The sequence below is a fragment of the Dioscorea cayenensis genome, chromosome 17 (genome assembly GCF_009730915.1).
Source record: "Dioscorea cayenensis subsp. rotundata cultivar TDr96_F1 chromosome 17, TDr96_F1_v2_PseudoChromosome.rev07_lg8_w22 25.fasta, whole genome shotgun sequence".
In the NCBI taxonomy this organism is placed as follows: domain Eukaryota; kingdom Viridiplantae; phylum Streptophyta; class Magnoliopsida; order Dioscoreales; family Dioscoreaceae; genus Dioscorea; species Dioscorea cayenensis.
Window position 1 is genome coordinate 2191981 of NC_052487.1, and position 24974 is coordinate 2216954.

At 32.7% G+C, this 24974-nt stretch overlaps 2 protein-coding genes and 1 long non-coding RNA gene across 3 annotated transcripts; 1 reads left to right on the plus strand and 2 right to left on the minus strand.

The window, feature by feature from the left end:
* Positions 1–5107: 5107 nt before the first annotated feature.
* LOC120280587 lies at positions 5108–6354 on the plus strand. Its single transcript, XR_005542364.1, has 2 exons — positions 5108–6092; positions 6174–6354. It is a non-coding gene; the product is annotated as an uncharacterized LOC120280587 (long non-coding RNA).
* Positions 6355–6599: 245 nt separating this feature from the next.
* On the minus strand, positions 6600–10198 carry LOC120280586 (peroxisome biogenesis protein 3-1-like). The gene is made up of 7 exons (XM_039287457.1): positions 10063–10198; positions 9814–9963; positions 9529–9728; positions 9309–9439; positions 8308–8435; positions 7728–7967; positions 6600–7136 (listed from the first exon to the last, which is right to left on the minus strand). The coding sequence occupies exons 1-7, from the start codon at positions 10074–10076 to the stop codon at positions 6881–6883; spliced, it is 1119 nt and encodes a 372-aa protein (XP_039143391.1). The 5' UTR covers positions 10077–10198; the 3' UTR covers positions 6600–6880.
* A 2121-nt stretch (positions 10199–12319) lies between these two features.
* Positions 12320–16765, minus strand: LOC120280785 (ABC transporter G family member 7). Its single transcript, XM_039287731.1, has 11 exons — positions 16409–16765; positions 15863–16053; positions 15641–15791; positions 15336–15468; positions 14956–15157; positions 14161–14437; positions 13898–14029; positions 13330–13550; positions 12930–13142; positions 12767–12851; positions 12320–12678 (listed from the first exon to the last, which is right to left on the minus strand). Exons 1-11 carry the CDS (start codon positions 16640–16642, stop codon positions 12499–12501), a joined length of 2019 nt encoding a protein of 672 aa, XP_039143665.1. The 5' UTR covers positions 16643–16765; the 3' UTR covers positions 12320–12498.
* Positions 16766–24974: the final 8209 nt, after the last annotated feature.

Below are 24974 nucleotides of genomic sequence, written 5' to 3' on the forward strand. Positions count from 1 at the left end.
TTGTCTGCTTCTTGAAAAGAAAAAAATTGAATTGAACTAAATAATTTTTCTAAATAATTTTTTTTTAATTATTATATTATTAATAATTGGGATTGAATTTTGACAAAATGAGATTGAAATGACTTGGATTAGAAGTTTGGAAATCACCTTAATTTTAATTTAATTTCATAATCTCAACGATTGATTGATATTGTGTGAGATAGAATTCAGAGAGTAATAATTTTGAGTATTTTTCATAAAATGTTATTTAGTTAAATGCACTTGTAATTAAAGCTATTAAATAATTTTTTTTCCCTAATAATAGTGCTAAAACCTTAATGGGAGGAAGTATTAATAAAAAAAATTGTCTAATTCTTAAAAAGAAAGCAAATTAAATCAAACTAGTTATTCATGTTTCTAATTCATTATACATATAACCATAATTTTCTTTTTCTTTATAGACATTATTTATTAATTTTAAAAACTCCAAGTAATGCTTTCTCCTTGGTATAATGAATATGTTTTCTAATAATAGCTCTCAAAAAGCATATGTTAAAATCTAAAAAAATTAAAAATGACAACTAGATAAATTATAAGATTTTATAATCTTAAAAAGAAAGCATATTCAAATAAAACGAGTTACTCATTCTACCTACAAACAAGTTGCCTTCCTAGACCTCATTTATTAGTTCTAAAAACTCCAAAATACAAAACACTTTCTTTTTGTATAGTGAATATATTTTCTAATAATTTAACAATTATATTAATTAATGATATTTTTCAAAAGTATATATCTTACAATCAATTATCTCATAATGATGCATTGATAAATATTTTTTTTATTTTTTTACTTTTAAAAAAGCCAATAGCCCACCACAACTGATTATCATGTGGTAAATTGACAATGAATGAAAATGCACATGCCAACGAATTTTGGGTCTATTGGTACACGGGTCACCGATAAAGCTCTCATCAAGTGGTGAGAGTTCGATTCTCGGCTGAGGGCACATTTCTGGGAGTTATGAATAGTAGTTGTGTATGAGTGGTTCCAGCGCCCACGTGAGCGCGGCCCCATCTCCATTTAATTTACCGAGGCTTGTGCATGCACGTCCTTGGGTCTTTAGTGGGTTCGCCCCGCTCCTTTTTCCAAAAAAAAAAAAAAAAACCTGTGACTCACTGTAGCAATATTGTTCACCATTATTTTTTTTACTCAAATATATTAAATAAGTTCTGAGTAGATCTGTTACAGGAGTTGAATCCCTTTCTTCTAGAATTGCATGGTAGATGACTTATTAGTTTGATATAGTTTTTGCAAATCTTCTGAACATACAAATAGACTTTTCAGTACCTCATGTAGTACTTAATATAATTAATAAGTCTTTATGATCATTATAAATTTTCTGGGTATAGACGTAACAAATTTTTTATTGTCCTATATAGTAATTAACCGAATTAATAAGTCTTTAAGAAGTTAATAAATTGTCATATTTAATGCACATCTATCTATACATATTTATCAATTTGATAATTTTTAAGTGCCGTGCTTGTCACTTATTGGAGAAAAAAAAAAAAAACTTTATAAATAAGATGTTTCTTCCTGTTTCACAACGTGTTAATTTATCAAAATGTGTTTTAGATGATTAGGTTGTTCAAATGGGTTGGTATGACTTGATATTTATCAAAGTTAAAAGAATTCAACACCAAGGAATAAAGTTTTGCATTAATTTAAATATTTATCAAAGTTTATTTCTTGAAATCTTTAACATTCTCTATTCATTATTATAGACTCACCTCAACCTTTTTTCTTAATCATTTGAAAGCCTCTTGGAATCTCAATTAAAGGCACTAATCAAGGTGTCAAGATTTTATTTATTTATTTATTTATTGAACATAGATGTGATGAATCATAATCCCTTATCTATTATTATATTTTTAATCTCACCAAACATTTAACAACTGTTTCACTAATATCTAATAAAAAATCCTTAATATATATCTTACATTAATTTACAAAACATAATCATTCAAAAATATTTTAATTACTATTATTTGTATAAAAAACAAAATAATTAAAAAAAAGATCATACCTAAATTATTCTTCTATTATTAAGCATTGCACACGAAAATATATTTTAGAATTAAAAAAAATAAAGTAGATATATTTTCTTTATCTCCCTGCGATGTTAATATTATGTTTTTTTAACAAATAAATATATATAGCAAAGTTGACAAATACCTCCCACAAGAGATTGTCAAAGAACAAATATACATGTTGACGTATTAATTATAGTGATTTAATACATTTTTAAAAATTTAATATACAGAAATGATTAACATAAAAAAAAACAATAGGTTACCACATATACTCAAGATAAAATATCAAATATAATAACTTTATAAATGATAAATTTATCTTGCTTTGCAACTCTGAAAAATAAGAAGAATATGATTTATTTTATTAAAATTCCAGTGAAAAATCTACAAATAATACTGTTATAATATTTTTTACAATATTTATAGATAACATTGGTCCCCCTGCCACTCACCCATTGTTTACTTATGATTTATCACCGGATGGCACTCACCATTTAAAGATAACTCACCACTCAATGGTTGTCATTTAATGAATAGTGGATGAGATAGATTTTAAAATTAAAAAAAAAAAATAGAATTAAAGAAGAACCAATAATTCTTTTCGGTACAAAAATATCTCAACAAAGACCCATCAAAATATCATAGTTTAAAAATAACATAGCATTCCATTTTTCAATATATAATAAGTCAAAATATCAAAATGGTCCCTCTATTTTATATTTTCTGTTTTTTTAGTCCTTTTAATATAAAATCCGTTTTTTTGTCCTCGTATTTTTATATTTTTGTCTTTTTGGTCGCTCTAATTGACGGATCTACCTTTTTAGTCATTCTAATTGATGAATTAGAGGGCCAAAAAAGATGAAAATATGTAAATAAGAGGATTAAAAGGGCAAATTTTACAACTAAAGAACGAAAATATATAAATACAAAATCTAAAAGGGCGAATTTTATATTAGAGATACTAAAATGGTGAAAAACATAAAATAAAGAAACCATATTGATATTTATATAAATCATTTGATTGGATCCAAAGTTTTAAAAATTTAAATAAATAATTATATATATATATATATAAACATCGAACGGGCAAAAGACAAAGAACGCGAATCTCGAGGCATTGACAAAGTCAAAAATGTGGGCCCGAAAATCTAGCGTTGGATCCGGACCGGACAAAATGTTGGGCGCAGAGATGGAGCGTGTCTGAACAAAGTTACCGTGAAAAACGGGACAGACCTCTCTCTCTCTCTCTTTGTCCTGTCGCTGTCTTCTCCGTCTCATTTTACCAAATTACCCTTTTAAATTTTGCAATTCCTAACATACCCCTACCATTACCGACATCATCAACTTGCCCCCTTTGTCCTTGTGTATTGTTCTTCCTCTTATTATTATTATTATTATTATTATTATTATTATTATTATTATTATTATTATTATTATTCCTCACATTTCACCAAAATTTCAAACAAATAAATTTGAGGTTTTTATTTTATTTTAAACTTATACTATTAATTAAAAATAAAAATTATTATTATTATAAACTCATATTTTATCTTATTACGAAAATAAAAATGAGATATTAAAAAAATCTGAAATTATAGACTTGTTAGAATTAATAATGATTGTAAGTGAGGACTAGCTGTTCAAAAATATTATATCACTTTTAAAAAAATAATAAAAAAAAATTAAAAAATATTCTTTCAACATCCTACATTGTTTTTCATATCTGAATACTTATTTATTGAACTGTCATTTTCTAATTAAGATCATCATTTACGTAATTAAATATTTAAATAGAGGTTTTTGAGTTAATCATCGTTTAGGATAAGTGATTTAATTTAATTTTAGCGTTGTATTAATTGTTGACTTCAAAACTAGAAGCATCTCTCATTGCTTTCTTATTTTATTTTTTAAATACAGCTTATTGTATCATGTTATATCTTAATCTTATTAAAAGATGAGCCTTTTATTCATGCCAAACTTTTGTTCTCCATTAAGGGAGCAATATTTAGGTTTAAGGGTTTTCTTGTTTTAGGTGAACTACCCTTGAAATTGCAGCGATGGGATTACATTTTGCCATATCAAGTGGGAAAAATAATATATATATATTTCATTTTATAAAAAAAATTTATGGAGGACCCATCATAAGAAATGTCCCTGGATTTCAACCGCTACTAAGAATGTTTATAGTAGATAAATAAACATCTACAGTAAATTCTAAATCCAGAGATATCCTAGGTAGAAATTGGATTTTATGAACAATTAATAGTCGTTGGATCATCATCCAATAATTGTAAATAAACATTCCTAATAATTAATTATCCACATAAATACACAGATGACTTAAATATATATAAATATTTTTATTTATTTAATAATGAAAATAAATAAAATTTTATTAATACAACTCACCCCAATCGTGCATTGAGAATGAAACAAAACTCCCATCTCCTGAATTTTTTTATGTTGATGTTGGATTGGTACATTGAGTGTTTTACCTTTAGATTATTACTAGTCACTAATTCATTTTATTTTCAAACACATAATATATTAACAAAAAATCTACTAATTAATAGTTGAAATTATTCAACATAAATTCATTAACTACAATTTTTTTTACAAAAACAACAAGCTATAATCTACAACTAAGTTATTAAAAAAACAATCAAATATAACAATTACAGTGATTTAACGATCTTAAAAGATTTTAGGTAAGATGGATTAACATGTAAGATAATAATGCTCTATCATATACACTCAAATTGATTTACTGTAAAGCGAATAAAAAAAAATAAAAAATAAGATTTCTTTCGTAACAAACCAAATAAACAGTAAATAAACAATTTACATAATATTTTTTACAGTATTATATAATATTATACCGTAGATATAATTTTCGATCTTCCAACGCTCACCCACCATCTAATTAGAACTACTTTCAACTGCATCTAAATACTCATATATATATATATATATATAATTTTTTTTAATTTTTTTTTGAAATAATATACTTACAAAACTCAAGAAACACACATGACACAACACCAAGGACTTTGTTATCCAAAGGGTAAAGAGTTAGAAATAAAAGACACAGAGAGGAGATGAGAGAGGAGAGGTTGAGGAGAGGGATAAGAGCCAAGAAGAAACAAGACCATGTGAGTAGTGATCAGTGTTTCAGAGAGGAATCTTATTCAAGGCCACTTCCCAAGGCCACCACCACCACCACCTCTCCTCTCCTCTATCCTCCTCATCATCTCCACCTCTCAACCCCTTCTTTTCAAACATTTTTAAGCTTCAATTCACACCTCCTCAAAACCACACCAAAACCTCTCTTCTTCTTCTTCTTCTTCTTGTTATTATTATTATTATTATTATTATTATTAGTATCCATACTTCATCCTTCTTCTTTTTTTTAACTTACATGAAGGACATAGCTTTGTTGATCACTTGATGTTTTATTTTGGTTTGTTAAGTTGTATGGATTTGGAAGAGGAGCTCCTTGAAGTCCAAAAGAGAGTCTTGAAAGAGCTTGGTTGAGCTGCTGAGTTATGGATTCCACTATCCTATTCCATGTTTTTTATTATACAAAGAACTAGAGATATAGAGAGAGCTAAAGAGGAAAGAAGTTAAAGGAGTTAATTTGGGATAGGTTTGTGGGTTGCATGATTCAGGAGCTGCATTAGTTCTTTCAGACTTTTGTTTGGATTGAAGGGAGCTCTACATCTATATTTTATGTGACTAACTCTTCTCTATTTTATTTATTATTTTTTCTTTTGTTTACTTAAGTTTCTATTTTGACATTTATTTTTACTGTGTTTTTTGTTTATTGATGATTCTATTGAAGTTTTGTGGTTTTTCTCTTAAGTGGTTGGTGGGATGCCATTGTCCACTCATTTTATTGGATTCTTATATGCAATGAACTCTACTTCCATTTACTATTTATGGTTTGGTTTTTTAGTTTTTTTTTTTTTTCCTAAATTTTATCAGCATGTGCTTTGATGAGTGTTTTGCTCGTTGGGAAGGTATGTATGGGTTGTATTGTTTCTTTTGATTTTGATTTTGATTTTGTTCTGATTAAGTGGAAGTATTTGTTTTAATTGCAGATTATTATCATTGGATCTGGGAGTTGAAGATCTCACGGATGGAGAGTTTATTATTATTATTTTTTATTTTTTTTCATTATTTATTTATAAGATTGTTACTTAAGTTCTGTAATTTTTTACAATTAATGTCAAATTTTGGAGAGAACAATTACAAGTACCGAAAGATATTTTCATTGGCATATTTTGATTAGTTTTTTAAAGTAGAAAATATTACCTATTATTAATTATTATGGCTGTGGTTCTTATGCATTAAATAAATAATACATATCAGAATTAATTATTACTCAAATTTTGAGAAACACAACTAATCAATGAATAATTTTCCCATAAAGAAAAAAAAATATATATATATAGATAATACAAAGAAAATTTGACAATCTTATATAAAAATATTACAAGATTCCAACACCTGTCTACATAGGGAAATAATTAAAGGTACACAATTAATGACAAAGAACATCTCTTTAAAGCTACAGAGTGGCCAAAACATGATTACAAACCCAAATCTATCATCCTAGAGAAGCAAACAAAGAATTTTTGTCAAACTATCTTAATAATAATCAAACTATATGTGACTTGAAACAAGACTTAAAATACAATTAAAGACCTTAAATTGTCACTAATCTGAGTGTCACAGTGCCTTGAATAAGGTGGTTCCCTTTTTTTTCCTTTTTTGGTTTTTTCTTTAACATTTCATGTGAGATGCTTCAGAATCCGGGTGGCATGTTGGAATAGAGTAGTGTGTAAAAAAGTTCAACTTCTGGGGAACTCTGAATGGCATGGATGAACTTGTTGTTGGTTGGATCTTCAAGCATTGGAGAACCAATTTGTGCAACTCTAGGAAGGAGTCTGGCCAAGGGAACTTCAGATGAACTGGTTGAATTGAAACTTGAGGCAATGTCCTCCATCAGCATGTCTACCATTTTTCTCAAGGATAACATGGCAATGTTCCGAAAATCAGGACTGTAAGAGAATAGATTCCATGTTATAAAAAAACCTTGGGAGTTTGTAAAATGCATAGACGAAGCCAATTGTATAAAACCATAGATAATGTGTGAAAGAAATGGTTTTGCAAGCATATGATGTTCATCAACTATATGGCAAATAACCACTAACCACCATCTGTGTGATATGTTCTCAAGTTTATTCTAGGTCATCATGCAAGTAAATATTGATTCGATCAATTAAATGCAGCAAATAACAGATGTAAATACAAGGAACAGATGACAAACAGAAGTTAAATAATATGAAAGAACAAGAAGCCATCTTCTATGGAGAGCTGGCTTCTAAAATGATGACAAATACCAATCTATAAGGGTAAGCTAGCAGTGGAAGAAAAATTTAAGCTTGGCCATTCTCATAACTTATCCTGAGTAGAATTAACTTAGAGAAAAGATAATCCTGGAAATATGCAGAAGTATAGTTAATGTAGGCCATAGGACACAGCTTTCTTCACGGTTAATACCATATGTCAGCTCAAGTTGGTCACATGTAAAATTATATATGTTCATAAAACTTTAAATTTTGTAAACCCAAAGACCCAGAAAAATATACCTTGATAGCACTGCACGAGTCTCCCCCATAAGTTTTTCAAGTTTGCTAATGTCCATGAAAAAAGAAGAATTGCCAGATCCATTGGAAGACACTGCCATGAGCTGCCTGTATGTAGTGGCATCTTCAGGTAACAAGTAGCTCAGCCAGTGATTTGAATCATCAAAGCCCATAAATGACTCCAATATCCTAGTGATTGTTTCACGCAGTTGGGCCACACGGAAGAGATCCTTCAGCTGCTTTCTGTATTTTATTGAATGTCAAAAAATCCCATTAATCCTTAAAAAAACATCTAACATTCCAATAACAAATGCATTCGGCCAACGCAGATGAATAGAATTGATTATAAAAAAAAAAGAAAAAAATATGACACCAATGTCAATGGGAATTTAATATAAAGAAGTTAATGTTTAGCATGCGTGTGCACAGGGAAAATTTCAAAAAGAATGTGCAGAAAAAAAAAAAATGTAGCTCCAATAAAAAACCACTTTTTTTTTTGTTAAGGGGGTTGATACACCTAATGAAAACAACCCTAAACATGCCTCTTAGATCCTATGAAGTTATGACTCGATTAACTTCTTACTCTTTCATAACATCCACCACAGCATTTTGCATGCTTGAAATCAATGAGGTAACACCATACGTGGAAAGAAAATCTGCAGTTCCAAGAAATTCTTGTTGGCCATGGCTATTTAAAGAGTCTTCCTTGTCCTGAAAAAAATAAAGATAGGAAAACCAACTCAAAAAACATGTGATACACACACAGCAAAACATTACAGTTAAGCATATGCAAATATTAGATCATAGCTATTGAGTCTAGATGGTATTGTTGCGTTGTTTTAATTAGGATACTACCATTGCTTTAATTTATCTTTTGTAATTTGTCTTAAGGCTTCACTCGACATTGTTGAGAAATCCAAGGGTTGCTGTCGTAATTAAACTTCTAACTATTATCGTCAGGGGAAAAAAATCATTCTTCCAACTTTGTACAATAACAATGTTTGGTTGTTATTGTGATGTCATGATGCAGAAATCAGTACCTTCAAATATCACTAGTATGCTGTATGATTGTCCCAGGCCTCAAGTCATGAAGATGAATATGACATCTTAGATTTGGAAAATCCTATATGAAGACATGCTTATTGGAGCGGGCAGTTAAGGTATACACACCACCATGATCCTGCCCGTACAAATTAATAATTGCACATGCAAAGTCTTAATGCAGAAATTACATAGCCAACCAAAGCACATCAAACAATTATAACACAATACATCCAAAATTTATGCATTTAAAGGCTGTCAACAACCATCTACTAAAATATCATTAAGGGCAGAGTAATATACATTAACGGGATCTCTTGACAAACTTAAGCATCATAAACAGCAAACATAATAATCACATTCACATTCTTCACTCAATTCTATACAAACGTAGATAATGCAATACTGCACATGAAACATAGCAACTAAATATGAGCAGAATGCTCCAGTAAAGAGAAATGCAACAGAATAATCCTCATATGTTTGCTTAAGTGCAAAAAAAAAGCAAATTCACTCTGACAAAGAAAAACAGAAAGCACTTACCAGCAATTGTGAGCTTCCCAAACCACGAGCTGTTTCTACATAAAGATGTCTACCTAAAATGTTGACCTGAACCCTCACATACAAACAAAGCATCGTCATTGCCCACAAGGAAGAGACAGTCTTTGTGAAACCTAATTGTCACAAACAACAACAAACCAAATCAGTACAAGATGAACATCCCTCACAAACAATTAACACTAGCATTAGAAAAGGCACACACTTAGATTTTTGAGCTGCTCCCACAACTCAAGCTTCTCCTTTGCAGTCAAACTACTAGGCTGCTCCTTCCCCTGCATCAACCTATCAGTAATAGCCGAAAGATCAAGCTCCTCCAACATCCGAGACCTCAAGTAATGCATAGCATATGGCAACGTCGTCGTATCCGAAATTCTCTGAATACTCTCAAAATGCTGCTGCAATCTTACCATCCAAAAAGCAAACCCAATCAAAACAACACCAAATTAAACAAAAAAAAAAAAATCAAAAAAATCCAAAAGATGATTACTGGGTCTTGATGAGCTCGTCAACACGGCGCTCATCCTCCAAATAAAGAACCCTAGCGCTGTGAGCTTGATAGAGCTTGTAAAGCGCATAGCTACCTCCAAACACACCAACAGCTACAAAAACTTTCCTCCTATGGCGTCTCCAAAGACCCCTAAATACAAATTGGGATCAATCTCAAGCTTTTCCAAAGATCAAAGCGATGGTGATGAGAACTGATAGAGGGATCGGATTGAATCGGAGAAAAACTCACCTTAGATTGAACATGGCGTGATTAGAAGCGCATTAACGAGAATCAAAGAGGATTTGGAGCGAGGGTTGAGAGGGGGCTGAGGATTGGGAGGAGAGTGTGAGGGCTCGAGAGCACAGCGCGCAAGTGGGAATCTCTCTTGTTGATGGTTTTCTCGAGTAAACCGTCGGGGATACCCAAGTTCGGATCCGGGCTGCAATTCGGATTCGGGTTTGGATCCGTTATCTTTATTATTATTATTATTATTATTATTATTATTATTATTATTATTTAAAATTAATCTTCATAGCGAGATTATTACATAACACATGTTACCGGGTTCGGTGGTTCGATACTTGTGAGTGAGATCCTAGGTTTGAACCCCTGCCATAAAGTGAGGGTGTCTAGTATATTTAGAAAGTCCATGCATGCCTCTGCTTTATCCACTTGATAAAACTATATAATATACCGTCTAAATGAATATTTTATTGTAAAAATAATATTTTTTTGGTATTTTTATTTGTCTTGTTTTAGATTTTTTTTCTTTTTTTAATTATTCATTTTAAAAAATTTATATAATATTAAATATTATTTTTAAAATTTATTTTTTATATTTAATGTTCTTTAATATTTTTAATAAATTATATTCAAATGCATAACTTATTAAATTATATTTTAATTAAAAGTAATTTTAGAAAATTAATATAATTTTTTTTATAAATTTTAAATTATCAACTTATTTTAATTGATTTTTTTAACTAATGTAAATTAATTAAAATGTACAAGTAAAAAAGACGGAAGGGAGTATATTATTAAAATTTTGGCATTCATAATATATATATATATATTTATATGTATAATTGATATAAATATCTTGTTATTATAATTTAAATAAATATTTGATTAATTCTAGCAAACCTTGGGAACTATAATGATACTTCTTTAACTACTATGACAAAAAAAAAAGGCAATAATTTATTTTTTTTTTTAAAAAAAAAGGTTGGTGAGTCTTATCTGACGTTTTTAGCCGGTGCATGCCTCATGACACTCGTGAAATTAAATATTATAAATTACTTATCACCAATAAATCATCACCTAAAATAAAATATCTAAAAACATCACGTGAAGAAGAAACTCACAGCTATGAAACAGTTAATGTTAGTTGAATTGAATCATTTATTTATTCCTTAATAAATTCCATTAAGATTAATGACTTGAAATGATAATCAAATAATGGACTTTGAAACATTAAACAAAGAAACAAAAATCAAAATACAAGAAGTGGGCAAGCTGAAAAGAATGAAGAACATGAAGCCAATTGCAACACATGGCCTAGTGTTCATCAAAATGGACTGCAACATGCCTACAACTTCACAAACATCAGACTCATAATTGGTGTAATACTTCTTCTCCCACTCCATCCAATTTTTTGGAGGTTCATAGTTTCTTTCTTGCATCTTCATCTCATGAATTCTTTTCCTCAAAACTATCATGTTTTCATCGACAAGCCCGCCTCCGGAGTTTGAGTTGAAGGCACACCGAAGAGAGCTCCGGCGAGGCTTCGAAAGGCTGAGGCTAGGAAAGCGGTGGCCGGAGACTGGCAATGCGGTAGTTGTCATGATTAATGGGTAAGTTATGTTTGGAAGATGAACAAAATTGAAGATGATGTTTGTGTGTGCATGGGTTTATTTATACTGAATTTGGAGGGAAGTAAGTTGGAAGTTGAAGTTGAAGTTGAAAATGAAGACGTGTGTGGTCGGTTAGTTAAGAGAATAGAATAAGCAAGGTTGGAAATCAGTTGGAAACTTCCTATTTACTTAGTTATGATTTATATATTAATTTATTTATTTATTGGAGAGAAAAAGAGATCTTGAGATACTGTTATTTGACTTTGATTATGATATAATTTATGTACAAGTAATGTGTTGTTTCTGTTTTCATGAGTTGATGAGGATTTGTTAATGATATTGACTTTGAAAAGGTGGTGGTGGAGTTGTTTCCCTGATTGTACTCTAAAGTTCATATATAGACCAATTCTCAGTTGTTGTTCAATAAAACGTTCACCTTCTGGAAAGAATATTTTATTTTATTGACAGAAGACATTTTTATGTACGTTCTTGGAATTAACTTCAAACTTGATTTTGTTGAAGCTTCTGGGAAAAAAACTCTATATAACTGTCAGTTATTATAATAATTCTTATTTCTGATTAAATTTTCTAAATGAACCATGCATTCTGTTTTCTGTTTATGTCTAATTAACAATGGCAAAGGAGTCAAAAACTTATAAAATTTTTGGCATATAACATAACTTGTGACGAAGTTTACAAAATTTAAATCTGAAATTACAACTAAACTGGATCTTGATTGCTTGGAAGTTGGAACAATCAGTTCTGCTAGTAATTAAACTATTATAACTTCCATAAAATTACATCATGTCGACGATTAAAGTACTAAATAGTTTCAGTAATTATTATGATATTGCTGATGTTGTTCAGGCGGGGGAGCTTGAAGTTGCTGGTATTTTGGTTTGTTCTTCTGGAGAAGAAGGTAAGTAGTCCAATACCAAAACATTAGAATCCTTCCTTGTGCCACCATTGTGTCCTTAATGCTGCTGTTTCCAAAGGAAAGCCTCTCCAATGCCTGTTAATAAAAAACAAAATTCTTCGATGTTATCTAGTGTATCTATATTACTTTCGGTTGTTTCTCGATTACAATGATCATTGTGTACCTGTTCTCCAGTCTGAATGTCGAATGAATTTTGTTGCTCGAACTGAAGGCCATGGAACTCATTGAGGCAAAGTCCCTGAAAGGCCCTGAAATGTATGCAGCATTCACTTGTTAAACATTGGAGAATGTATTGGGGGTCGGGAAATGTCGAATTTGGAACTTACCATCGTATTAGAGATACTTGAGGAATCCATCTGAAGACCACAGGTGTGTTTTCAGCATTGACATAATAGCCTCCGAAGACAATGAAAACAGTCATGAGAGACGGTCCCAGAGCCATTGCTGCTTCAGTTGTAGGAACCATAGCTCCTACAGAGAGACCCATGGCAGATGCAGCAAAAGATTCAGCTGTCACGATGCCGCAAAACTTTGCAAACCTGAATTTCATATTGGATTTCATTTTAGCATTGACTAGTAAAACATGATTAGTTTCCATGTTGAAGATCTGAGTATTCATTTTCATTTAAAAGAAAATTATAGAAATCAAATATTCCAAGTTGCTGCTGAATAAATGATTATTATTATTATTTTTTTTTTTGTGTTAAAAAACATTAGAAAACGAACCTTGAGAATGTAGGATTGAGACGAGCCATGGGGTAGAGAATTGTCCCAAATACTAGAGGGAATGCTGCTCCAATGGGAATTTCAGCAATCAATTTAGACAAAAGATACGGCCCCAGTGTATAGGACCCCTTGGCCCGTTCTCTATCAACTATTGCCCGCTCCTTGGCAAACACACCTACGGTCTTTGTTAGCGCTGCCATTGCAGTATTAATAGCAGCCACCTATATCATAATATACAAAGATTAAGGTCAAACGCTGGACTACTTGTTCATATTGCATAATCATTGCAGACCAGATTGAAATGTCAGTATAACAAAGGACCTAAAGAGTTCATCCCTCTTGTTCACATGTAACATTAAGTAACTTATTGAGTAAAGAAGTTGTGATTTTAAATGCTAAACTCGCCCCAATTGTCATTCCAAGATGTTGTTATCCATTAAAAAATAACATAATATTGTAACGAGAAATGGATTATCATTGCAATGGATAATTTATTTATACACTAAACATGTATTTTGTCAATATAAATAATTATGTGAAGGTGATTAAGGGTTGAGATTTTGCATGCCTGAAGAAGCCCCATTCTGTCTTGGATTGATGCTTGAGTTTTTCCCATTCGCCAAAAGACGGATCCAAATATAACAGCGGATGCAACAGACATTCTTGCCCTCACCTTGTTTGTGGGGCCATCACGCAAAGCCTGAGCATAACAGTGGGATGTGATTCGGCAAAGAGAGTAATCCAAAGAGAATAGGAAATAACAATACGACTTGCCACACAAAGCACAAATAGTAAGATGAACTTAAAGTAGAAATTCATCGAATTGTATACCTGCATCCATGCACGTTTAAGAAGCAACCAAAACTGCCTCCACCAACCTTGTTTCCGCTTCACTATAGTTTTTTTCCCATATCTTTTTGGAAGGGTATACTCCTTCGACTCCCCAACTGGACTCACACATTGTATGACAGGGGCATGATTAGAGAACGCTTCAATAAGATCATCAATCCTTTTCTGGGATAGATGCACAGTTTCTGCAGAGCTATAGTCAACTGATATTAGGTCTGCCAAAAATTCAGCCGGGTTCACATGGTCAGGACACTGATACCTGATAAATAACAGAATTCAATTTAAGATCAGAACAAGCAATGAGCCTCCAAGACAAAACCTAGGTGTTAACAAGGATGCATGAAGTTGTAGGTTATTCTCCTAAATGGTTCACAAAATATTTTGCAGCACTCAGATCTATAGCTTGCATTTTGGAAAGTTATAATCATCTAATTGATATAAAGCAAAGCACAGGGCAGTAAAATGAAATCCAAGGAGAAAACAAAGGGATGAAAAGGAGCAAAAGGATTGTTCGCCTAACTGTTTACTGCATATAAACCAAACTCAAACTTGATAAATATTTATCCTAGTCTTCCTATAGTTAAGGCATATCATGACTATTAAGTTGCCAAAGCAGCCATACTTCTGATTATCCTAATTTTTCTCAAAGACAGCTCCCTTAAAGATGGAGGTATTTAGGAATTTCAAAATGTAAATTGAATGAGATGTCATTCAAATACACAACAAAGGGGTTAGAAGCTATTGAGACAATTATGCTACAAGGATGGGAGGGCCTACCCAAATTTAGAGAAATATAACAAAGGCTCTTCTTTTGCAGGACCGGCATAAACAACTGAACCTTCAGATAATAGCACAATGTCATCAAATTTACTGTATATTGAACCTCTGGGCTGGTGTATGGAGCAAATCACAGTATGTCCCTCTTGGGCAAGTTGCCGAAGAGTCTCCATAACCCTCTCTGCCTGAAATGCATCCAGACCTACATGAACATTTCTCCTCCATCAATAAGAATATAAAACAGGGTGAGGGAGAACAGAAGGTAATATTCACATAAACTGAGATGATATTTAAAGCACAAATTCTTTCCTGTCAAAGATGCACAATTTCATGTAGATGAACTACTCAAAACATAAAGGAATAGTACGCATGCCATGCACCTGTTGTTGGTTCATCTGCAAATATGACAGAGGGACTTGCAATCAATTCACAAGCAAGTGACAGTCGTTTCTTTTCACCGCCACTTATTCCACGAACTTTGGCATCACCAACAATTGAATCGGCACAGTTGATCTTAAAACACAAATTCATGTGAAAAATGAATAAAAGATACAGCATGCATCAAAACATAGAACAAGCAATGAAGTACCATATTTATCAATTATATAGAATTTCCAAAAAATACACGTCTCAGTGGTGCTAGTTGAAAACATTTCAATAGGTTAGTTGAACTACTAAGGCTTACCAAGCCCATTCGGAATAATAGTTTCCCAACATACTCATCTCTCATCTCTGGAGAAGTTATATCTGGAAGCTGCAGTTCAGCAGCAAGTGAGAGTGTCTCTCGGACTGTCAATTGTGAAAAGAAAAGGTCCTCTTGTCTCACATAAGCAATCCTGAAAAAAGCAGAGGTTCATCATGTAACCAGTGTAAAACAATATCATGACCCAATCCTTCAATGGCGTACTTATAAGTTCTGCTTGATCTAGGCTTGTCATTAACATCTAAATGTCCTGAAAGACTCAGCCGGGTTGAAGCTGCAAGCTGTCCTGCAAGGACATTCAGCAATGTGGTCTTCCCCGACCCCGAGGGCCCCATGATCACAAGCAATCTTCCAGGCTTTGCCTCCCCGCTCACATTTGTTAGCAGAAATTTAACCTACACATACACACAGTATATATTCCATAACAAACAATATCGAAAATTTCAAGTATTTCCCTTTCAATTACAAACCAATGCTACCCAAGGAGAAACTAATATTAAACATAATTGATTTTAAATGAAAAACAAGAAAGTGATATAATAAGAAATTCACCAATCAAGGAGACAAATTTGTCTCACAATTTCTTCTTTTCTCTACACACAATCTAAAATCAAACATTAGAAATCCTTAGACATCAATGCTTGTTAAGCCTTCCTCTTTTTCTATGACAGAAGAACATAATTGACGGAAGACTTTCTTTTTAGTGCTTGATTGCAATCTAATTTCCAATAGAGATAAAAAGCAGCTCACTGATTTCCCACGCTTGTCGGAGATGAAACAGGTGATGCGGTTCCAGCGTATGGTCACCGGAGAGACCTCTCCAGTGGATTCCTCCTCATCACCGTTGATATCGGTGGAGCCGGATTCCGGGTCATCGTTAGGCGGAGGCAGTGCAGGGCCAGGGCTAGTGATGAAGCGGATGAAGAGCGCCGCCGCCAGCGCTGCCAGCATCCTGGCCAGGCCGTTCCCGGCTAGAGCCACCATCTCCCTTTCTCTCCTTCGAAGTTCCCTCGAGTGCCACCGCTCGCCGGGAACCGGAGATCCAATATGGATGAAAAACGAAGGCGGTGGTGTTCCCGCTAGCGAGGGAAGTGATAAGGAGCCGGGGATTCTTGCTCATTTCAGACCAAATATTGAAGGGAAAGTTACTGTTTACCATCGATAATTTCAAAACTTCCCAAATAACTCTTGTGAGTTTTGAATACCTCATACAACTCTTCTTTTATTATTTTACTTTTTTTTTACTCCTGCATGTCACTAGGACTGGTTCCATGTTATGAAATTCCATTATTGCCCTTGAAAATCGTGGAAAAACACATCATGATAAACTTTTTTGCATACATTTTCTACATTCTTTTTAAGTTTTTGTGTAAACAGAAATGTTTCCATTTAAATTTATCAAGTTTCTATTTAAAATGTTATGTCTCTGTTTAAATTTATCCAGTTTCTGTTTATACAGAAATGATTTTAGTAGATATTCGGATTCTACGAGCGTATCCGTTCCACCTTAGAGCCATCCTGACGGTTTAGTAGAAATTCCTTACTCATTAGATCAATTTAAAGTTTTGTCATTGCATGTAGGACAACGTTTTGTAGGCACTAATCATTTAAAAAACTCACTTCACTACCACGAGTGCGGACACAATCGTAGATCTTGCAAAAAAATATCGCCAACTAAGCATAGAGGACAACTTATATTCGTTACATATATTTGCCACAAACTATCGCATATTATTGTACATTTTGCTTATTATTTATGAAAATTGTTTCCATAAATAAACACAAACTTAAAATGAAACGATGATATTTAAACAGAAACATAGTTATACAAGTTAATTATTGATTAATTATCCCAGTTTCCGCTTAAAACTTATGTTTTTTCTCAGCTATCCTTGTCATATCCCTGTTCCCGTTTAAAATTATACCGTTTTTTGTTTAAACATAAATGTTTCTGTTTAAATTTACCAAGTTTATATTCAAAATGTTATGTTTATGTTTAAATTTATCCAGTTTCTGTTTAAACAGAAATGATTTTAGTAGATATTCGGATTCTACAAGCGTATCCGTTCCATCTCAGGGTCATCCTGACGGTTTAGTAGGCCTTCCTTACTCATTAGATCAATTTGAAGATTTGTCATTGCATGTCGGACAATGTTTTGTAGGCGCTAACCATTTAAAAAACTCATTTCACTACCACGAGTGCGGACACAATCGTAGATCTTGCAAAAAAAATGTCACCAACTAAGCATAGAGGACAATGACACGGGGCTTGTCGGCGTGACAACTTTCAAGACTCCTCCGTGCGGCACTTGTGCGCAATCACAAGTCAGTCTGCTCTCGTTGGTGCAAAAACCTACACCAGCCCAAGGACACGCACACAAAGTATAGCAAGACACAAGGATAAGAGAGAAAGGCTTAAACTCTCTATTGATGAATGGAAGCTATTACAACCACCCAAGACACTCTCCTCCTAAGAGCACTCCGGGCTCCTAGTGTTACAAGAGAAACTCTCTCAAGTGAGGAGAGGAGATGAGAATGAGAAATGGAGGATTTGAGGATGTGAGGATGCTCATCCAAGGAGAGGAAGGCCCCTTTATATAGCCAAAGAATGGCATCTTGGCCAAGGGCAAAGAGACGGCCGCATTCCCATGAATTCCATGGCCGAATGGAAGAAGACGAAACGTGTTCCCCCATCCAATGGCTAAAGTCCGAATAGCCGGGGTCCGTCATCACTATGTGTTTCCCACTCTTGTCTTCCGTCTGTCCGCAGTGCCAGATAATTGCTGCGCATCCGCCCCGGATGTCTCGATAATCGCCCATGCTGATCGAGAGACAGTCTCCGCCCGTACGCGTATGCCTATACGGATGATGATCGATATTCTCTATGTCTTGGTAGTTGAGCGGGTCGCTACTCCGCTCTCGGTCACGAAACCAGATCATGCCCGAGTAAAATATCCGACCGTACAGACGTGCTGCAAAACGGTCTAAGGGAATGGAATAACCACTCCCGGCTTCACTTGGCCTTGTCACTCCCGCGCCAAGGGCGTGACGCTAAAAGCCCTGTAACAGACAACTTATATTCGTTATATATATTTGCCACAAACTATCGCATATTATTGTACATTTTGCTCGTTATTTATGAAAATCGTTTTCATAAATAAACGCAAATATAAAACGAAACGATGATATTTAAACAAAAACATAGTTGCACAAGTTAATTATTGATTAATTATCTCAGTTTCCACTTAAAACTTATGTTTTCTCTCAGCTATCATTGTCATGTCCCTGTTTTTGTTTAAAATTATATAGCTTTTTGTTTAAACAGAAATGTTTCCGTTTAAATTTATCAAGTTATGTTTAAAATGTTATGTCCATGTTTAAATTTATCCAGGTTCTATTTAAACATAAATGATTTTAGTAGGTATTCAGATTCTACGAGCGTATCTGTTTCACCTCAGGGCCATCATAACGGTTTAGTAGGCCTTTCTTCCTCGTTAGATAATTTTAAAGTTTTGTCATTGCATGTCGGACAACGTTTTGTTGGCGCTAACCATTTTAAAAACTCACTTCACTATCACGAGTGCGGATACAATCGTAGATCTTGCAAAGAATAATTTACAAATCAAACCAGAAAGAAATCCACAAAATATCAAAACAAAAGGAAACTGCACAACATCTTCAACAACGTCCACCTCGCCTCAATACCTTGGAGCGCAAACTAATTAATATTTTATGAGTTTTAATATTAAAAAAATTTATTACAAATAAAAAAAATATTTAATTTATATTAGCCCTTATAAATTATTTTATGAGTTTTATTTTTCACCGTATCACAAAAAATTTTCTTCTATGTTCTTTATACAATAAAATAAATTAAAAAAAAAAATATATATATATATATAAATTAATATAGTATTAAAAATATAAAAATATGAATATATAGTTAAGAATTCAGACTGCTATCCAGCATTTTAAAAATTTAAAATTATAAATACATACAGGCATCTAATAATATTTTTTCCCGTCATTTTTATTTATAAATTTTAACTTTTTAAATTAAAAAATTGTTTAAAATTAATTGGTAATCTAAATTTATATTAAAATTTTAAATTTATTTTTATTTAAAATATGATTTAATAGAATGTGATGTTGAATATGATTTATTTTTTAAGTTATAAAAATATTGTTAATTTTAAAAAATATATTTAATGTTCATATATTTTAAATAAATTAATAAATAATTTTTTTTTAACAAAATGATCAGCAAAGCTGTTAAAAAAAATAAAAGTACACAAATCTTTATGGAGCAAGTGGGGGTCATATCTGAGCATACGTGAAGTTAGGACTACTAGTATATAATCATTATTTATATTCTTCAAAATATGCTTTTACATGTGATTTAAACTCTCACAAAAAATTATATAAGAACCTAAATATAATTTGGAGGGAGTCTTAGAAATAATTAGAGAGATTTGGAGGGTGGTAAAGAAAAGAAAGCAAACAGTTTTTTTTTAGGGTTTTTTGCAGGTGTACCCTTGAATAATTTTGAAATTGCATATTTGCCCTTGAATAAAAGATAATTGCATACATACCCCTGAATAACCAATTGAATTGCGTATATACCCCTGGGGTTCAAATTAGTTGAAAAACCATCAGTTAACAAACAGCAAATATATAAAATGACCATTATACCCTTTTCATATATACCCTTGAAAAAAAATTTATTGTAAAATGACCATTTATGAATACCCCCTTTAAAAATCTGAAATTTAAAATAGTTAAAAATTTTATTTTTTATGTGCAATTATATCATCCTATTTATACTTCCAAATATACCCCAAAATTTTAATTTTGATAATAACCTAAATGAGAAATACACCATTAAATATATTGATCTACATGTATATACCCTTGAAAAAAAAAATTTATTGTAAAATGACCATTTATGAATAACCCCTTTAAAAATCTAAAATTTAAAATAGTTAAAAAATTATCAAAATGGAGTCTATTACAATCATAAAAGCTAATCATACAAACACATCACTATGTTCATAAAATGTTTGCTAACCTTTACATGTTCACATGAACATGTTTGCAACCAAATATCAAAATGGAGTCTATTACAATCATAAAGCTCTAATATTTGTAGCCAAACTGACAACATCAACAAAAATAGATTATATAAACATCATTTATAACCAAACCATACAAACACATCAACATGTTCACGAAATGTTTGCTAAAACATATTGACATGAACATGTTTACAACAAAATATCATAATGGAGTCTATTACAATCATAAAGCTCCAATATTTGTAGCCAAACCTGCAACATTAACAAAAATAGATTATATGAGTATCATTTATAACCATACAAACACATCAACATGTTCACAAAATGTTTACTAACCATTAAAAAGTTTAACATGTGATCATGAACATGTTTGCAAACCAAATATCAAAATGGAGTCTATTACAATCATAAAAGCTCCAATATTTGTAGCCAAACCTCGCAACATTAACAAAAAAATAGATTATATAAGTATCATTTATAACCATGCAATTAGCGAGCATAAGAGACTCAAGTAGAAGCAAAAGAAGTTTGCCTTAACATGGATCTCTTTATCTCATGGAGTTTTTCTAGGCTTGCCTCTTCCCCTACAATTTTTAAATTAAACTTGATTAGTAACTCAACAAACAACTAATTGATTAACAAGAGGGCAACTTTAACATAGATTACAAAACTTCAAACAAAAATTAAAAAAACAATTTAAATCAATAAAGTAGAACATTTATATAATTTTTCAATACCTTCCTTGGGAACTACTTGTTGATGGATTTGTTGAATGTTCTGGCTCTTTACAAGTTCTTGCTTGATGACCAAATCCACCACACCTAGCACATTTATGTCTGCCTGATTTTATCTCATTTGCAGCTCCTTATCCTATTTTTTTCTTCGGGTCTTCCAGCTGGTCTCCTTGACAATGGAGGAAGTAAACCATCCAATTGACCATTACAAGTCCATTGGTTAATGTCAGCATAGGAGCAATCTCCAAGTTGTAGGCAACCCTAGTTTTCTCCACCGAAAAAAATATAAATCAACATATTCTTCCCATTTTTGCACCTCTCGACATCAAGATGAATGCCATAGCATGTACACAAGGTATTCCCGAGACTTGCCACTTTCTACAATCTGCATATTCCATCGCCCAACGTAACCTCACACCTCGTCTCTTTATAAGATACCTCACCTTTGAATCACTACAACGTTGTACCTCATATGCTCGCCAATCCTCTAGATAGGTTCCTCATATTTCTTCACAGATGGCACAATATCATCCTTCCATTTTGTTGCCATTCTTCTTCTTTTATCCATGGTCACCATTATCTTCTGTCTGATTGTGTCTAAAAGATCCGTAAACGAGCCTTTCCCTGCTTCCGCAACCCATGCATTGAATGACTCAGATATGTTATTTGTGATGTAATCACATTTTGCAAACAAGACTAAACCGTGATCTACTCCATATCTCCTCGGTTTCTTCCCCAAGTCTTCTATCCAATTATAAGCTCCGATATTAATTGATTTGATGTCTTCAATAGTCGTATTGTAACCTCTAACTGCGTATGATCTTAGCAGAACCCAAACGCTTCTTTGTAGACTTTTCCCCACGAAATTTCTTCTTGAAATTTTTGTACATGTGCCTCACACATGTTCTATGCTCCATGATGGATAAACCCCGCAAATGGCTTCCTCAAGACCCTTCCGCCTATCGGATGCAAGTACCAAACCATTAGGCAAACCTATTGCCCTCATATAAGCCATTCAAGAACCATGTCCAAGACTCAATGTTTTTCGACTCTAATATGCCATAAGCAACTCGGAAAAAGTCGATTACATCCATCAATAGCACTAGTCACGCCATTACTCCTTTGTATTTACCTTTGAGATGGCATCCATCAAGTCCCAAGAAAGGTCTACATCCCAAAAGAAAACCCTCAGTACTGCACGGTCCTAGACATATGAACATCCTCTTGAAATGTGATTTTTCCCTCCTTTGATTCTTTTGTCAATTTTTTTACTATACTCGCCATGATTCCTTCTCATCAACTCATCCTTGAAATCTGTGATCTTCAGATAAGAATCCTCCCAATTACCATGTATGGTAGACATTGCTTCTTCTTTCCCTCTCCAAACCCGATGATATGGTAGATCCACATTATACTTTTCATTAAGCCTTCTTCTTAACTCCTTAGCGGATAAATCACCTTCCTCGCCGAAGCCAATCACAAACCTTACTTGCAATCCAATGTTGGGTAGCCATTTGATTCCCACATTTGTTTATTGAGCAACAAGAGTGTTCATCTTGCATTGTCTTTACCTACAAGGTATTAATGCATATTAATTGCTAGTTAATGTGTATTGCAAAATTAAGTAACAATAAGTAAATAATAATTGTTCTTACTTGGAATACACCTTGCTCTCGAACAATCGATGCATGGACCCTCCAAGAGCATTTATAATCTGCACACCTTGCCGTCACTCTTGATCGATCACTTTTGATGTACTTAATGGAAAACTCCCTAAGGATGGAGTACTGTTCAAGTGCCCTTCGGAATTGATAACAATCAACAAACAAGGAGCCGATCTTTATACTTGGGTTTTCACCATCAATCTGAATTTGGTCTTCCTTAGCACCTGATTCATCACCTGATTCATCACCTGATTCACTGCTATACAATGAATGGTAGCTAGTTTCACTGTCAATCTGCTCAACCAAGTCATCATCTTGACCACAATCTTCTTCATGCACTATATTGATGTTTTCATGATTTGCATCATCGCTTGCTTGAGTCGGAATAGGTCCGTCATTAGAAGCACAACTTTGAGTTTCTCTCCTATCCATTACTTCTAAATTATCGCCCTTTGCCCACCCTCCCTGTACATGAACATGGTGTTGCATCAACCAATGTTACATAAATCTCACACTTCTTTAAGTCCTTATAATCATTAAACATGTTGGTGAGATCTTCTTCTCTTTTTGATTTCAACAAATGACTTCGATCTGTTTTGTCTTGACACACTCCAAAAATATTGGTATTTGATTCAACCCCTCAACTCGTAGAATTGAGATAGATCTTCTTCCATATTCATTTTTGTTGTATAAATCGGCATCTATAGTAATTGATTTTTTTGTTTTTCCCAAATGATACTTCAATCTTGTAGTGCCTTTAATTTCCTTGAAGTATCCACTATACTTGAATGTCAACTTGTACACACTCGTTGACACTATCATCTGCATGAAATGGAAATTGTTGGAATTGGTTAAAGAACATACAACCTAAAAACAAAGTGGGAAAACATTTCACCAAAAAAAAGCAAAAATTTTATTTTGATACCACATTGTTGTAAACTGAGGAGGAACCAGGAACTAGCCCTTTAATTCTTCAAAGGTATCATCTTAGCATGTAAAAAGAAACCTCATCCAAGGTACTGCATCCAATAAGGACCAATAATTCAAGAAACAAAGATGTGTAGTAATTTTACGTGAAAAATACCAAGAACAAAGAAAACATGAAAATTACCAGAAAAATTCTATGAATATGTGCAGTAATTTTATGAATTTAGCTGTGAATTGATTGGTATAAAGAATCAAATTTTTATGCATAATCGAATTCAATATGTAAGAATATGGATTTATAAACTACATATAAATATTAACATATAAAGATGGCCACGTGAACTGTCAAAAAAGATGAAATGGACACTTCTACAACATTTAAAAATATTAACACAATGAGTTTAGCGTAGTATAGGCTTGAATTTAACACATTTAAAATATTAAAAATGAATATTATCATTTTAGATAGTATAGTCTTGCAAGAATACTCGACATCATGGAAATCCATAAAGAAAGATATAGATGAAATGCCATAGTAGATAGAATTGAATGGCATGATGATTGGACTACATACAACTCTAAGAGACCATGCAATTTTTAAAAAAATAAAAATTTACCTACCTCACTAGCTCTTTGCTTCATGAGATCACACACCTTCATCAGTTACGAAAGTCAAATGATTTGTTAGGCACTTAAATTCAAAGTAAGATTCTTAGAGCATCCCCGCACATTAGAAATCAAATCACCAAAAATTTAAAACACACACAACACATGACACACAAAAAGAAAAAGGAAAAGAAAAAGGAAATACCGGATCCAAGTGATCTAAAAGGCTTAAACTTTCCATACCTTGCACACAAAACACATCAAAAGAGCCCTCAACTTCCTGTGAATTTCCAAGAGAAAGAGAAGGGAT